The sequence below is a fragment of the Streptopelia decaocto genome (genome assembly GCF_964273445.1).
Source record: "Streptopelia decaocto genome assembly, chromosome: 5".
Taxonomy (NCBI): domain Eukaryota; kingdom Metazoa; phylum Chordata; class Aves; order Columbiformes; family Columbidae; genus Streptopelia; species Streptopelia decaocto.
The window spans coordinates 4501008-4517555 of record NC_138659.1 but is presented as its reverse complement, the minus strand read 5'-3'; the positions used below and the strand labels follow the sequence as shown (position 1 = coordinate 4517555).

General features: G+C 55.6%; 2 protein-coding genes across 3 annotated transcripts in view; both read left to right on the top strand.

Moving 5' to 3' along the window:
- Positions 1-837: 837 nt before the first annotated feature.
- KLF17 (KLF transcription factor 17) lies at positions 838-4534 on the top strand. The gene is made up of 3 exons (XM_082052445.1): positions 838-1107; positions 1371-2337; positions 3175-4534. The coding sequence occupies exons 1-3, from the start codon at positions 1015-1017 to the stop codon at positions 3348-3350; spliced, it is 1236 nt and encodes a 411-aa protein (XP_081908571.1). The 5' UTR covers positions 838-1014; the 3' UTR covers positions 3351-4534.
- Positions 4535-10978: 6444 nt separating this feature from the next.
- DMAP1 (DNA methyltransferase 1 associated protein 1) overlaps positions 10979-16548 on the top strand; it is a 30881-nt gene continuing 25311 nt past the window's right edge. Inside the window, exons 1-4 of one of the 2 annotated variants that reach the window (XM_082054875.1) lie at positions 10979-11134; positions 11471-11627; positions 14366-14457; positions 15050-15245. In XM_082054875.1, coding sequence (XP_081911001.1) covers positions 11526-11627; positions 14366-14457; positions 15050-15245 — 390 coding nt within the window. In that variant the 5' untranslated portion in view covers positions 10979-11134; positions 11471-11525. The other variant, XM_082054876.1, reaches the window with a different exon arrangement.

Here is a 16548-nt window from a genome sequence, read left to right as displayed (position 1 = left end):
GGACATTTGAGGACTTGGCCACAGTGCTGGCCCCCAGGCAGGGCAGGCAAACGTCCCACAGGGTCTGTGGGACAAGATGAAGCGATGCAGGCAGGCTGCCAGCCCCCCAGCAGGGTCTGCTGGGCAGTTATCTCTGGTCCACACGCACCCTGCGTGCGGCCAGATGGGAGCTGGTGTGCTCTGGGCTGCTGATTGCCTCACCAACAGCACCGGCACAGGAGGACGCGGCCTCATGGACGCCATTACGTGAAGTGAGCCCTACGGGGGTACCAGGGCTCAGTCACCCCGGCCCAGCCCCCGGCTCACGTGAGCACCCATTTCGATGGCACTTTTGCTCGCTGACACACTCCGTGTCCCCCATGGTGATCACTGTGTCTGGCTCACTGGCTGACATGCTCTCAGCTGTAAGCCCACACCAGACCTCCCTGGCACACTCCCACTTGCATTCATGCATGCTGGTGTGCAACACGGCCATTGCCCCAGCCCCACTCGGGGCGGGGTTCTGGGGAACCCCCAGCTCTGCGATCTACAACGCCCTGACTTGCTTGCAGTGTGGGCCAAGGTGTTGGGGCACCGCTGCCCCACTCATGTTGTGGGAACAGGCAGCAGGGACCCTGGGCTTTGCGATCCTCAGGCGCACACCTGCTCCTTCTCCCGCCGTGGGGCAGGGCGGGAGTGGACCTACGCAACCCACGGTCGCAGCGTGGGGCAGGACGCGGGACCCCAGTCACGATCCCCCGGCCGAAGGAGCAACGTCGGAGCGGGGCGGCCGCGGACACACGCCCGCCGGGGCAGCCCCACGAGAGGGGGCGTGGCTCGGGCGATCGGAGAGCCAATAGAAGGCGACGGCGGTGAATATCAATGTCAGCCGGGCCAATAGGGGCGCAGCCATGCTGTTAACAGCTTAGGGGCGCGGGGCGGCGCAGAGCAGCGCTGCCGCCGCGGGGAGCGGAGCGGAGCGGTGCCGGGCTCCGCGCTCCCCCAGCCCGCCCCGGTTCCCCCGCCCGGGCCGCCATGGCGGCGGCCGTGGACGAGAGCACCCTACCTTCCATCTCCACCTTCGCCAACCTGATGCCGCTGGAGGAGCGGCCCGCCGATATGCTCCATGTAAGCACCGGGCACCGGGGAGGGGGCGGCAAGGGGGTTACGCGGCAGAGCGTCCCGGGCTGAGGCTCAGCCTGACTGGTGAGGGCGGCCCCCCTCCCGCCGTCGGAAGGCGCTTCGGGGGCGGTGCAGCCCGAGCGGTGCCGACCCGTCGGACGGGTTGGGGGAAGCCGCCGCCCCGAGCGGGAGGCGCGGAGCGCGGTGCCCGAGCGGCGGGCGCCGCCGCAGCCGTCGTCCCGCAGGTTCTGACGCCCCTCTTCCCGCAGAGGATGCTGCAGCAGGACGGCGCCGCCGCTGTCAAGCGAGAGGAGGACGACTTGGGCAAGTTCGTGGACTTAGACTTCATCCTGGCACACACCAGCAGCGGCGGGCAGGGGCCGCCCGGTCCCAACTACCCCCTACCCGAGACGCCCGAGAGCTGCGGCACCACCTATGACAGCGACGGCTCCTACCCCACACCGGGCAAGTTCCCGGCGCCTTACCCCGAGGGCCAGGGCCACAGCTACGTGGCCGAGCTGCTCACCCCGGACCTGCCCGGCCACTGCGACCTGCAACGAAGGGAGTACACGGAGCTGAGGGTGCCCGGCGGCCCCCCGCCCCACCACCCACCCCTGCACCCGGCACTGGCCCGGCCGATGCCTCTGGACCCCACGCAGCCCTTCGGGCACCGCATCAAGAAGGAGCAGCCAGAGGAGCGCGCCTGCATGCTGGGGCTGCCTGCCGCCGAGTACCTGGGGCCGGGCGGCAGCGAGCACAAGCCACGTGTGGCGCCTGGTCCCGGGCCGGGACCGATGCCGGGGCCACCGCTGCCCTACCCGGGTTTCACCCATGGCCGCCTGGGCCCCCCCGAGGAGCCGCTGCCAGGCACCGACCCCCACCTCCTGCCTGACCTGCCGCCACCGCACTACGCTGTGGCCTCACACCGCTACGCGCCCCACTTCGCCCCCCCGCAGCCGCCACCGCAGTTTCATGGACACTTCAGTGTTTTCAGGGAGCCCCTGAAGGGGCCGGGGCCGGGCCCGGCGGGGTTGCCTGGGCTGCTGGTCACGCCGCCCAACTCCCCGGTGCTGGAGTATTTCCCGGCCGGGGCCCCCCCCGAGGACTGCAAGCCAAAGCGGGGCCGCCGCTCGTGGGCGCGCAAGCGGACGGCCACGCACAACTGTGAATACCCGGGCTGCGGCAAGACCTACACCAAGAGCTCCCACCTCAAGGCGCACATGCGGACCCACACGGGTAAGGGCGCGCCGCGGTGGGCGGCCACGCTGGGGGGATGCGCGAAGGGTCCCGGGCAGGGGGGACTGGGGCACCCGGTGAGACCCGCGAGCCCTCTCCGGTGTGGTTCCTGGGGGTGTGAAAAGGCACCGGAGCACACGGCGAAGACCTCCGTGGTCAGTCTGGGAGTGCACGGAGGGTCTTCGGGAGGGTGCTTCCCAGAGAGACCCTGGAGCCGGCACGGGGCCGGACAGAGAGGTCCTGTATGGGGCAGGGTGCAAGGGGGGATATCTTCGGGAGTACTCAAAAGGACCCCCGTGGTGGGGCCAGGTGATGGCACACTGGGACCAGGGTACATAATGAGACTACACGCCTGGGCCCAGGGATGCCTCAAGAGGCAGGGCCTTGGGGGCACATGGCGAAGCCCCCCAGCTGGGGGAGAAGTGGGAGGGGACAAATGGAGCAGGGAGACAGACTGGAGGTGTATGGTGAGACCCTGTGACAGGGCTGGAATGGGGAACATCGTGTGGTCCCACAGTAGGGACAGGCAGGGGAGCACCCGCAGTTTGAAGTGCGGTAGGGGCTGCTATGGGGCAGCTGTGTCCAGAGGACAGGCCCAATGCAGACCACATGGGACAGGAGAGCACAGGGGAAAGGACAGGAAGATGGGGGATAAAAGGAAGGGTGGGTTCAGGCAAAGGTGTGCGGGGGATGGGTACACAGTGGGGCCCCCTTCTAAGGGTGGCAGGCAGGGGTGCCCACATGAAAAGGTGGGAGTGCTGGACAGGGGAGCACAGGATTGAAGGCATAGCGAGGATGGGGACCTACAAGCCCACTGACACCCCCTCTCCTCCGCAGGTGAGAAGCCCTACCACTGCACCTGGGAAGGCTGTGGCTGGAAATTTGCCCGCTCTGATGAGCTGACCCGCCACTACCGCAAGCACACAGGGCACCGGCCCTTCCAGTGCCACCTCTGCGAGCGGGCTTTCTCCCGTTCCGACCACCTTGCCCTCCACATGAAGCGGCACATGTGAGCGGCGGACCATGGCCGGACTCAGTGTCCCTGGAGCCAGCTCACGGTGTAAATAGCGTCAGGCTAAGGATGGCACTGGGGAGCAGCCCGGCTGCCCAGCCTTCTCTGCTTGTAGTTGATAACTAGTTTTCTCCTCCTGCCCCTGCTGTGAGAGCTGGGCTCAGCCGAGTGGTGAAGAAGGGCTGCTGTGGGGTGTAGATGGGGAGCAAAGCTGCAAGAAGTGTCTCCCAGGCACCACCACTCAGCTCCCCACGGCTGGAGGGTCCCCCCCAGCCAGGTCGCTGGCAGTGGGACAAAGCTGGTGCAGCAGGTGTCTGTCCCCAGAGCTCCTGCTTTTATTTGGCATCAGCTTAAAAACCTACCTCCCCATCATCTTGGCACCCCCATGGCTCCAGGGACTGTAGTGGCTGGTTTTGGTCCGTGACCTGCAGCCACTGCGTGCATGGGTCATGGTGCTGGGAAGTGCGTTGCTGGTCTTCTTGGTTGTGGCCGTCAGAACAAACTTTCCGACCCAGAAGTCCAGGCTGGATGGGGCGAGAGTGGGACCTGACTGTGGCTGGTGGCTATAAAGGTTTGCAGGGTTGGCAGCACAGCATTGCCTTGTACAAGGAGTGGGGATGTGCCCATCACCAGCTTATGACCTTGCTGGTCAGTCTTGTCCTGGCCAGTCCCACAGTTTTCTGCTCGGGAGCCTAAAATGGCTCTCCTGGCTCTCATCTGCTTTCATTTGTCCTGTTCTTTCCCTCAGGATGACACCAGGTACTGCTGCAGCTGCCTTCCCCATGCTGCTTTTTTAAATTTAGTGTATAAAGGACAGTGAGTCCAGCTATGAATGCCCAGGTCTCTGCTATACTTGAAACTTTTGTGGAGGGGGAAAAAAAAAGAGAAAACAAAAGAAAATGAGTCTTTTTATGTGCAGCTTCTGCAAAGCAAGTTGTAAATTAAACAAAGCAGTAATATATAATGTTTCTTTTTTTAATATATTTTTTTTCTTCCAGCTGGGAACATAGATGAGTCTCGGCTTTGGGAAGTGCACTGTTCCCGTCTGTGTATATTGTTAATTAACATTTCTCTGCTTGGGCACGTTAGGTCTCTCGCACTCTGAAATGTTACTTTTCTTTATATGCAAACTGTTGAAATATTGTGATCTGCTGTATAATAAATAAACAAGATGTAAACATGAAAGAGCCAGGAGAGTTTACTTTAAAGCTTTCTTCTAGGAGGAGAGGGTGAGGCTGGGCTTGCTTGTCAGTAAATATTTACATCGATGTTCATTTCTGCTTAAGTTAGCTGCGGAGGATCGATGGGGAACGCCCAAGCCTCGGCATCTGAGCAGCATCTCCTGTGCAACAGCTCTTGAGTCACCCCACTTCCCTGTGCCTCAGTTTCCCTAATCTGCAGATGGGGCAATTGCGGCACTGGGATGGTGTGACTGGTCCTGCGGTGAGTCACTGCGGAGGAGAATGGCAGCCGAAACCGTACCGGGAGCCTCGCTGGTCCTGTCTTCCCGAGTGGTCCCGTTCTGTTGTCCCCTGCAGTGGGAGCTCTGTGGCACCAGCCTTGCAGTCACAACCGGGAGGTTGGTGGCAGCCAGCTGGCCACGTGTGACGTCCCCGCTGTCTTCCTGGGGGTGGCCCAGCAGCTTGGTGGGGTTCAGGTGCTGAGGTTTCCCTGCGTTAATAGCTGGTGACTCAGCACAAGCGTGCTGGCAGGTCCCGAGCTCAGCAAGCAGGTCTGGCTCCATCCCTCCCTCCCACGGCTGATTACCTGTGATGCACGCATCCCTCTGAAGGCTGAGGCTTGTCCAGACCTGACGCCGTGCTGGCAGTGCAGGGAGCATGCTGTACTATGTGCGCTGCCCTGACCCAGGGTGGTGGTGGCTTCCTCCTCCTGTGCTTGCTGCCGCAACCCCAGGCGGCCGGCCAGGGCTGGGGGATGCCCTGGGGTTCCTTGCCCTGCAAGCGGAAACGTAGCTGTGCTGTGAACATGGGCTGGGCAGGGCTGGTCCCACTCATTCCTGGTGTCCTGCTTGCAGCTGTGCAGTCAAGCTGGAAAAAGAGACAGGAATGGCTGAGTGGGACTGATGTATCCCTGAGGGGTGGCTGGTGTTTTGGGGCCACGTTGAGTGCCCTGGGGCCAACACCTAACCTTGGGGTCTGCCCTGAGTGGGTATGGAAGTATGAGTGTGTCCAGGCAGGGTGACAGCAGCTTGGGATGTCATGTCTCCCCTGTGGGCTCAGGCATGGGACCATGGGACTGTATCCACAGGTGTCACAGATCCATCAGGCTCAATCACTTGTCCTTTCCACAGCCACCTCCACCCTCCGCTTGCCCCACTTTTTGAGAGGTGCCTGTGTGGGGGTGGCTGTGCTGGGACACAAGTGACCTGTGATGGGGGTACCACAGTGTCTTGGTCCTGGGGCCCTCAGTACCCAAAGGTGACATTCTGATGCCAGTGGCGTGGCTGAAGCAAAACTGCTGCCTCTTCCCCAGAGACTTGTTCAAAACGTCCCATGGAGGGAGAGGGAAAGGTGTGGGCTGTTTGAATTAGCGATGAGTCAGGCTGGCAAAGCCAGATGGGGAGAGAGTGCGTGCCTGCGTGTTTGTGTGCGTATAAGTAATCTTTGGCTTTGTGTTTTTATTATGATTATTATTTTTATTTCCAGGGGAACGATGAATTTCTCCAACCATCCCGTCCCACTGGAAAGGCTGGCTCTGCTGTCCTGTCCTCCCTAAGCATCTTGGGAGCCAGTGTGCTGGTCCGCGGCTGTTTTGAGGTTCGGCTCTGAGATCAGAGCACAAACCAGTTCTTCCTCACCTTTCATCATCGCTGTGCTAGGGCGGGAGCGAGGCCCAGCTCTGGCTGCTGCTGCCTTACATGGAGGCGAGTGCAGGGAAAGGCACTTTGGCTCTTTCTCCGGGCAGAGCTGCTCCAGGTTCATGCCCCTGGGCCCAGAGCAAGGTGCTCCTTCAGGCATCTGATGGGGCACGGCAGTCTCAGGGACCAGCATGGTTGGGAACCCTGCCTGAGCGAGGAGTGGCTGTAGTGGAAATGGCAATTACAGTTAATTTGTTGTTAATAAAAACACCCTCTTCCAATTGCCAGATACACTCTCTGTTGGAGAACACCATCCCGTCCGCAGCAAAACCTGCCCTGCAAAGTGAAGAGGGCAGCAGGAAAACACCCTCAGCAGCACTGAGGAAGGCAGGGCTGGGGCACAATCCCTGCCTGGGGGATTGCGCCCATGGTTGGCTGGAAAGTACTTTGCCCTGGCCTGGCAGGAGAACACAGGGGCCCAAAACACATCAGTCAACCATGTGGGACTCCCTTTTGCAGGAGGGCATGCTCTGGAGAAACCAGGCTGGTGCCTGAAGAGCTGATTTCCCCATGTACGACCTCTGGGTCTGTGGCTGGCCCAGCCTGGGGCAGGTCCCCATGTCCTGGGTCACACGCTGGGCTGCCACAAGGATGGTGCGGAGGGAAAGCTGGCTGGCAGAACAATGCAGACCCCACTCCAGGTCACATACCTCCACCAACCTGGCCTCCCTTTGCCCCCTTGGTCACCTCCTGGCAAAAAGGCCCCTGGGAGCTGTGGTGATGGACAATGCAGAGGTTCCTAAGCCCTCCCTTCAAACCTTATTGTGCAGCCCCTTGTCTTTGGGGTGCAGCCAAACTGGCACAGTGGAGAGACAAGTGGGAAAAGGAAGGAGCGAGGCATGAAGAAACAGCTCCCAGCAGAGAGGTGAGTCACGGCCACAGCGTGGCCTCGCACCCTGCAGTCACCTGCCAGCAGGAGCAGGGCCCTGGGGGTTTCATGGCTGGAGAGGGTGGCAAAGAACAGCCCTGGTGGGTTCCTGTCCTATGGGGATGACCCAGCTCATGGGGATCCCCCATGCTGCAGCCCACAGGACTGCCCCAGGGATGCGGGGCTGTGGGGAGAAGGGGAGGTTGCAGGTCTGGGAGGGCTCCTTGCCCAGAGTTGACCCTGGGGTTGCTGTGGTCCATGTGAACAGCACAGAGCTGGGGATGGAACAGAGGTACTGGAGGTGGAATGGAGGATTTAGGGGTGCTTGGAGGGGCTGACACAGACCTTTCCTTGCTGCAATGTGAGGTGGGAGCTTGGCTCCCCTGGGCCAAGGTGTCCCTGCTGAAGGATGCTCTCAGGGCTGGTGTCCCCTCTCCCAGTGGGACAGTGGAAAGTGTTCCATCCCTGACATGGGGGGAAGGTCCAGCAGGCAGCCCCCACATCTGCATTACGTGGGGTGGGCCAGGCACCATGATAACGGGGCTGTGGCTGTGGTTGTCACCGCACCCTTAGGAAACATTTGGCTTCAGGCACCTGAACCCATGGGGAAGCGATAACTCCCTGGCTCGCTCGCCCTGCCGGGACCCACACCTGGTGCTATCATGCCTTAGTCACACACCGAGAGTTTTTCCACTGCTGGGCCCCAGATAACCTCCTCCCACCCCACTGGCCACAGTGTTTGCACTTGTCCTCCTCCGCTGGTGCCAGGCTGGGAGACACGCACACCTTGAGCCCTGGGCTGGAGGCACGCACACCTCTGGCCTGGGGCCACCTTCGGCCATGCCTGGCAGCCAGGGCACGGGGAAAGGGCACAAGTAGCATCCTTCCCCCAGGACTCCGGGGTGTGCGGGCTGCTGGCTGGGAGGGGACCAGTGGTGCCCTCCTGCCAGGCTAAATGTGGGGGGACTGACCTCCCTTAGCTGATGAGTGGCAGCGAGGTCACCCACGCTTGGTATCCTGTGCGCACAGGATAGCAGGAGGTGGGTGATGGGGTTGCAGTGGCAGGACAGTGATGCTGGCTGTGTTCCTGACCACTGCCAAAGTCATGGGGCACAGGAGCTCTGAGCCCTCTGCCATTTCTGGCTTTTCCCAACCCACTGCATCCCCTGGGCTCTCTCTGTGCCCAGGAAGACAAGACGCCCATGCTCTGGGGAGGTGACAGACCTGGGCACATGTCCCCATGCAGGACTCCCAAGGATGGACCAGGTGTGTGCAGGCTGACCAAAGACTCCAGCCGTGCCCCTTTGCTCTTTGAAGGCTGTGCAAGCTTCAGGATGCAGGGTTTGCTGCCCAGAAACAATATGTCTTGGGTGCCTTTGAAGGCAGTGCTAATTGCTGTGCTGCTGATCATGTTAGCAGAAGCACCCAGCTAATGTGTTTGGATTTCAGGTCCATACAGCTCCTGGTGGGACACAGCCCCACAGTGACACCCATGCTCAGAGGTGTGGGGGAGGTGGGCTGTGAATAATGAAGCTCAGCTGCCCCCAATCTCCACCTTTAATGAGGTTAAAAAGCTGCTAACCTGGGAAGAGGGACTCAAAACATTCCACGGGCTTGGATTGTTGAAGAGGAGTTGATCACCCTGCATTGGAGCAGAGCTTGGGCTGAGTCCTGCTGGGAGTTCGGGTTGAGCAAGTCAGGCCTAAAAGCAGGGGATATCAAAACTCAAGGACACCAAATGGCCAGCTGTCTCTGGATTTTATTTCAAGACTGGTTGTGCTTTCTGTAAGCGCTGGTTATCAACGTGAACAGGCTGTGAATGACCTACCAGTGAGGGGCGAAGAGTGAGGTCCTCTTTGGTCTTACAAAGCTCTCCCTGGAGCAGCAGTGCCAGGCAGGCAAAGCAGAGGTGACAGTGTCAACAATGGCAGAAGGTGGCAGTGCTGGGAAAGCCCTGTCTCCCTCTACAGACCCACCTTGGGGAAGCATGGACAACACCTCTGGGCCAGCATGGCAAGGGAGGAAGGAAAGATGCTACAAAATATGAGAACTGGCCATATGTGCTCATGAGGATAGGGCTTGGGTGGACATGGCAGAGCTGACAGCAAACAGACAGGACAGTAGAAACATGGGGCCTGGCTCTGTCCTTGTGGGAGGATGGTAAAAGCCATTCCTGGCAGTGTGGGAAGGGACAGAAAAAGAGTTACATGGTTCCTGGGAACAATAGATGACACTCCAAGGATGTTACCAGCCCCTGTTGGGGCGCTCTGGCTGGGTCCTGCTACAGAGGTGACATGCCGGTCCGTGCAGAATGGTGGTAACGGGAGCACAGCCTGGCTGGTGCTGAGCGGCTGTGTGCCAGAGCCATCCCCAGCACAGTGGGCTTCAGCTCATCTTGGGGCTGCTGCACAGAAGAGATCCCTTTGGGGCACCCCTCTCCCGGGCTGTGTGAGGTGGCTGGCACATCCCCATGCATCTCTGTGCTGAAACCTTCTGCTTCAGACAAACCTCCACCAGGCAGCCTTGCTCCTACCCCGATGCAGTGGGAAGGTGGTTTCTCCAGGTCCCTCCTGGCCCCACACCGCTGTTTCCCCTCCCTTCCCCATTCCCACCTCTCTTTCCTCCTCCAGGGAAGAGGAAACAGGGGAGTCCTATTATTAAACCTTTCGCTCCTGGCTGCCGTGGCCCCAGGTAAGCTCTGCGGCTGTGGAGTGCTTCAGGAGGGTTTCCTTGCCAAGTGTGAAGGCGAGAGGTGTATGCTTTGTAAAACGAAGCCAGGCCGGGCAGCCCAAACGTGCCCCGTGGTGCGGCGCCCGCCTGGCCGGTGGCCAGCTGGCACGGCTCGCTCGCTGCCGGCGGGAGAGGGTGCGACAGACAGAGCGAGCGCCTCGGCACCCAGCGAGGAGGTGGGAAAACTCACGAGTTCTGCGAGGGTCTGGCCCCGAAACCATGGGCACAGCGGGCACCGCCACTGAGCTGCCCTACGGCACCGTGCCATGGGGTGGGGGCAGCCCGCCTGCCCCAGCCCTGCCCCGGTGTCCCCAGCTGAGCGCAGCGACCCGCCACCAAGGCCCCAGTGAAGAGAAGCTGCCAAATTAATGTGTACTGTATTTAAGTTATGAAAGACATACTCGTCATTAACCAACTGATGTGAGATAAACGCTTTCTGACCACCTGCAAAATGAGGGGATATTTTTCAAGTTTTAGGTCCTTCTGCATGACAAGCAGGAGACAGAAGATTAAGTTACACATTGTTTAGAAGCAGAGAGCTTAGTTTATATTTAACTAATAGTTAATAGATGTATTTTAAGTAAGAAACTAAACAATTACAATTAACATTATTTCTTAGTATAGATGTATGGCAAAATTTTCAAAAATAGTAATGCATATGTAATAATTATGTGAATATAAGCAACGCAAGAGCATCCAGTCTTTGGAGCGCTTACAGAGGATGATCCCCAGTGCTCCCCAGCACTGATAAAGTAAAGAATGGCACTTAACAGTATAATTGCTGTTAAGTTTATTTCTCCGTTTCACCAGGGGAATGGGAATCCCCAGCTCGTTGCTTCGGGTAACCGGGGGAGCGAGTCTGGGAGCACCCTGGGAGGCTGCGGGCGCCCTGCAGCCCCCCGATCCCGCACACGACCCCCGGCTGAGCTGCGGGGGTGTCCCGGGCCAGGCTCGGGGACATCGTCGAGCCCAGCCCGGCTACGGCTGTGCTGCCACCTCCTGGCGCGGGAGCGAGTTCCGCCTGCAGCGGGCTCTTCGCCCGGCGTGGGGAAGGATGTACGGCGGCCTCGGGCGGGTCTGGATGCCGCTGCAGGGGACGTAACTCCGGCGGCGCCGGCCCCGGGACAGCCGAGACCTGCCGGGAGTGGGGCGCGAACCGGTGACTCGCCATCCGCATCCCCGCTCATCCCGCGGTGTGACCCCCAAAGGGCTCCGGGCGCTTCCGGGCGCCTCTCGGCGGGAGCGGAAGTGGCGCTGCCCGGGCCGCTGTGGTGGTCGCACCGTCCCGGTGGCTGCGGAGCCGGCGCGGGTGAGTGGGCGCGGGAGCGGCTGGACGCGGGGCTGCGGGGTCCCCGCGCCGACACCTCGTCCCGACCGTCCTCCTGCGGGCTTCCCGGGACCCCGCCGTGGGGCTGCGGGCCGCGGGCTTCGCCTGAGTGGCCCCCGGGACCGACCGGGTACAAGGCCCCGTTGTTGGGCCTGAGGGGGGGGCGGTTTGTGGTGTGTGTGTACATGTCGGTATACGTGTGTGTATCCGTGTATGTATGTCCATATACGCGTGTGTATGTACACATGCGTGTTTGCGTGTGTACGGGACAGCCCCCGCGGGACGTGCACGTTAACCCCGGCCCCTGTTTCCCCCCAGAGCTGGAGGGGACGGACGGGTCGGCGGCGGGCGAGGCCCTTGGGCAGGCGGAGAGATGGCGACGGGTGCAGACGTGCGGGACATCCTGGAGCTCGGCGGCGTGGAGTCGGAGAACACAGGCACCATCAACAAAAAAGATATCATCAACTCGGATAAGGTGAACTGCCATGCCCTAAGGGGCCGCCGCTTGTTTTCTAAGCATTGACTGACCTTACATGTGGTGTTTGGGGTGAATATTGGAAAAATGATGGAATAAAGCATGTTCATACATTGGTTTATTTTGGGGCTTCCTGGAGGGCCCCGCTCCTGGGCTCCTGATGTTCTTAGTTAACTGTGCTGTGGCATGTGGGATGATATTTAAGCTGCAGCTGTGTAAGTGGTGTCCTGGTCAACTAGGCCTGGCCCCAGGACATTTTCAGCTATCTGTAAAAATTTCTGTTTTGTGGAGTAAGAAAGAAGTGTGTTTATCATCTAGCTCCCAAGCAGCTGGAAATAATGTAACATAGTCCTGTTTTAGAATGAAAAAAAGTTTTCTGACTTGTTTGAACAGTAGGATGTTTTCAAATCATGAGAGCGAGTAGTGCCTGTGTGGGGAAGGTGTGTGCCTGGGCTTTGGGAGAACTGGAACTGTTTCCTGTGGAATGCGGGCAAGCTATGTTAAGGATATATGCCGTCACATGCTATGTTTTGTGTGGTAATATGCTACAGTATGTTGTTGGCTTCTATATTTTAAATTTGGGCTATGTCTTGGCTTTCCCATGCTTTGCAAGACGTTGGGGAGGTCAATTCACAAGTAGTTATGAGACAGGAGTTGCTTGGAAATGAGGTGGGGGAGCTGAAGTCCCCAGGAGCATGCCAGTACAGAGATGGTCTGATTTGAAGTAAAACCTGTGTATTGTTTTTTCACAAAAGACCAACACAGGACCACCCCATCTCTGAAAGTACTTCCTGAGTGTCTTGTCTTGCCTCCACTGGTGTGTTTGTCTCTGAAGAGAAGCGCCGTGGTTTCATGACTGCCTTGCTGGAGATAGAACACACAGTACAACTGGTGTAATGGGAAACTGATGTGCTTCAGTGATTCAAAGGTTGAAACGTTAAAATCGCAGTTTTTCAGCTGTGTTGCTGGGTAGTGTGGCTGGTGAGCAGCCTGTTGCCTGGATTCAGCCTGTGACTTTGTGCTGCCAAGTGTTTGGAGTTGCAAGTTCTTTGATTTAGATGCGTTCGTCTGTTAGCGGGCAGAGACCTGAAGGAGAACTGGTGGCTGGCTGTTTCTCTTTTGCAGCAGAGAATAATATGGGTTTCTCATCAAATTCACCCGTCTAATGGAAAGAGAGAAGAAGGGGTGGTGGAGTAAGAGGTTTAGGGAGGAGTGCAGTAGGCTGCTTGCAGCCGTGAGTGAAACGTTCTGGATGTCTACAAAGTACAGAGATGAAATGAAACCAAAGGTATAAGCCATTATTGCATGGAGAGAACAAAATTGCTAATAACGGTAGAACACTTGCTCAGGAAATAGATCTGTTCTCAATTAGAAAAGGAACAGATTGATGTCTTTAAATCACAAGAGAACCATGAAGTACTTTCCAGTCCATTAGTGACTGAGAATATTAAAATAAAAATTACTAGGCATAAAAACATTTAATTCAGCAGGACCAAGTAATTTGTTCTCAACTCCTAAAAGAGCTGTCTGCGGTGATCTCTGACCTGCTGATATTAACTTTTAATAAATCTGAGAACTTTGGGGGAATTCCAGAAGCGTGTGTTCAAACAGGGTGTGTGGTGACCTGGGGGTAACTGCTTTGCTTGGCCTTACGTTGCTCCTGGGCAAAGTGGTGGACACACCAGGAGAAAGGTGTTTGATTAGGAGTGAAAAAGTGCTAATGTAATGGATGTCTGTCACAAAGTTTTATGGAAAGTAGTTGTAGTCCAAACTGATTTTTTTTTTTTAATGGGGTTTTGAATTTGCTTGCTAAAGTTGACCATATAGATTTAGCGCAATTTATGATACAGTGTTAGTTTTACTGCTGCAAAATATTAGGATTTAAAAGTTGGTAGTGATATGGTAAACAAGTACTTAAAAGTAGTGACATGGCTAGTAGTTACAAAAATGGTACAGTTAGACCAAATGCTCTGGACTACTCAGTAAGCTTGGCCCACTTAAACAAATCTTCCTCGTTAGTGTGGCTGTTCCTGTATTTACCTGAACCCAAAGCCGATTACTTTATAAACTTGTATATGTGATATGAGGTGGAACATGTCTTAGAAACCATCAGTTCTGACAGGGGTGTAGGGACCAGATTGCATTGTCTGCACTGAATTCCTACTATGGAGAAACTACGTAAAAAGAAATTATTTCCTGTATAAATGGGAGAGCAGAGGCAGGAATGAGGGTTTGCTCTGTATGTCCTCAAGTGGTTTTGACATGAGGCTACTGCAAGGGCTTGATCACAACTGGTAAAAACTGAAGTTGCTGCAGAACAAAGTGACAAAAACTAAGAGAGGGTGGGAAGACGTTTCTTACTATCTTCTTGAAAAGGTAAAGAATCACTTAATTAACCACATTAATATCTTCACTTGAGGACAGTGCTTACTTAGTAAAAAAAGGCTTAGTGGCCTTAGGCCCCTGAAAGCTACAGCCAGATGTTCGTTCGGCTTGGAATTGAAGCGTGTGTTATCAGCAACAGCAAGTGTCTGAGTACTGGGGAGTGCTATCACTGGAAGTGGGCACGTTTTGTCTGTCTGTGTCTCCCACCAGGAACAGGCACTTTTTCTTAGAGAAATTCAAGGTGTCTAAAACCAGATAAAAGTGAAAACCATCACAGGGCGCCAGATTATGTAGTTTAATGGTCCCTCAGGGACTGCTACTTCTGAATCTAAAATGCAATTCTTTTGTTTCAGAAAAAATCCAAGAAGTCTTCAGAAACGTTGACATTTAAGAGACCGGAAGGAATGCACCGAGAAGTTTATGCGCTTCTCTACTCTGACAAAAAGTAAGAGCTTGTGGTCATCTGTGCAGGTTGCGGGGTAGCCTGGGCTTTTGGTGGCAAGGCAGCATCCTCTGGAAACAATGGGCAGTCTCACTTCCCAGGTTGATTCCCCTTTGTGCTTGGCCCGTGCTTGTGCCTTTCCCTCTTAGACACTCATCTTCTCTCTTTTAAATTTGAGGGGTTTGCTCTGCGCAGGATATGAATGAGGTACAGGGACAACAGTCTAGTGCACACAAGGCAGTGTTCTTACCCTTCTGTATGTAATTCTCTTTTAATCGCAATGGGGAATAGCACCTGCTTTTATTTCTGCTGCAGCCTGTAGTTAGCTTGTTATGGACTGTACCCTTGCCCCCTTGTCTCCTGCATAGTTTGCTTTCCAGATGGTTCTATTCAAACCCATCCATGCTGTGTATTCTGTCCTCTGATGTGGGAAGGATTACACTCTGGGAAGTGCAAAGCCTGCAATAAACCTTAAACTCAGGTTTTTCCACCCTAAACATTGTGGAGACTGATCGCACTCTGAGTCTGAAATCTCTTTGGGTTTGTGCTGGGCTCCTTCTTGCTTCTTGTCAGCTGGTGCTTTTCTCTGCCTCAGGGATGCACCTCCGCTGCTGCCAAGTGATACAACTCAGGGTTATCGAACAGTCAAAGCAAAACTGGGGTCCAAGAAAGTCCGGCCTTGGAAGTGGATGCCCTTCACCAACCCAGCAAGAAAAGATGGAGCAATGTTCTACCACTGGAGGAGAGCAGCAGAGGAAGGGAAGGACTACCCTTTTGCCAGGTTCAATAAAGTAAGTGGGAGCACTTTCAAACAAAAGCGTGTAAATTGCAGCTGGAAATATCCTTTGGTCAGCTTCTTGAATGTCCAGACAGGAAGTCAATTCTTTCAACAAGTGAAGGCTGATTTAGATTTGGCAATTGCATTTGAAATTGCAGCACGGCCTGTAGCCATGTGATGACAGACTGTGATGTTCTCCAAGTCATTCAGGCTAAGTGGGCTCACTCAGTTTGCATTCAGAGCTTCCTGGAGCCTCCTGTGTTTCAGATCTGCAGTCATTGATTTGGTAAGGAGGCACTCTCCCATCTAATTCCGTTCCTAACAACATCCTCCCCCTGATTATAGGCTCTGGGTAGTAAAAGATACTCTATTCTTGATGAGATGTTAAGTCATAAGTCTTGTTATTTTGCCCAACATGAAAGAAATTGCTTGAGCTTTGTGGCCAAAAAGCTGTCTTGCAGCCTCTTGGCCAGATTCCAGAACAGATGCTGAATTGCGTTGCATTCCCTCTGAAACTGCTGCTGTGGTATCAGTGTGTTGCAGTACCCTGTTCTTTGCGTCTTTTATTAAATTGTCACAATGTGTTGTTGTAATCTCCTGTCTTTTGTCCCAGATGTGTCTGCTTTGGGTGATTGGGACTTTCATGTGTATGCACAAAGAAAACTACATCAGGATTTATATTTTGAAGTTAGGACTGCCAGAGTTAGGAAAGGAGAGAGTTAGGGTGCCTCCGTAATGTAACTTCCTTCATGATGCAAATCTGAAGGGGAAAAAGACCTGTGTGTGCTAACACGATTCCACAAAAGCTCTGCTTGTGTCTAAGTGTATACAACATCTTAAGTTTGTAACCCACAGAGCATCAGCTCTAACAAAGCCTGGCTTCCTGCAGAGTTAAGTGCTTGGTTGACCTTGTATGTTAGAAGGCTCAAGCTCTGATGCTTTTCCTCTTGCTGGGACATTGGTAAGAGCCTCCTGTGGTATCTCCTCTCTGATGTCTGGGGTGAAAGTCTGAAGCGTGACTCATTCAAAGCACCTATCTCTCTGTCTGAGTGAACCTTTGGGAGTGTAATTGTCTCTAAGACTTTACTGCTGTTACAGTTTTTGGCTGAGTTCAGCTGAGTTTATCAGAGGGGACCACACATGGGTTGTAATTATATGATTCTTCTTTCCTTAACTTTATCATGTACTGTGAATTGACAGACAGAAGAGCCTTCAGCAAGGCTGCAACCTTTAGATTAGTGGTACAGAGTGCTGCCATCTGCACATGTACAATGACGTAATATTAGGAGTAAGTTGTTACCCTTGTGGATCTGTGG

What these genes read in the sequence shown, in the direction of transcription:
- KLF17 (XM_082052445.1), top strand. Translation starts at nt 1,015, where the DNA reads ATGGCGGCGGCCGTGGACGAGAGCACCCTACCTTCCATCTCCACCTTC. An exon ending in GGCCCGCCGATATGCTCCAT is followed by an intron (nt 1,108 to 1,370) that starts GTAAGCACCGGG and finishes CTCTTCCCGCAG; the next exon opens with AGGATGCTGCAGCAGGACGG. An exon ending in GCACATGCGGACCCACACGG is followed by an intron (nt 2,338 to 3,174) that starts GTAAGGGCGCGC and finishes TCTCCTCCGCAG; the next exon opens with GTGAGAAGCCCTACCACTGC.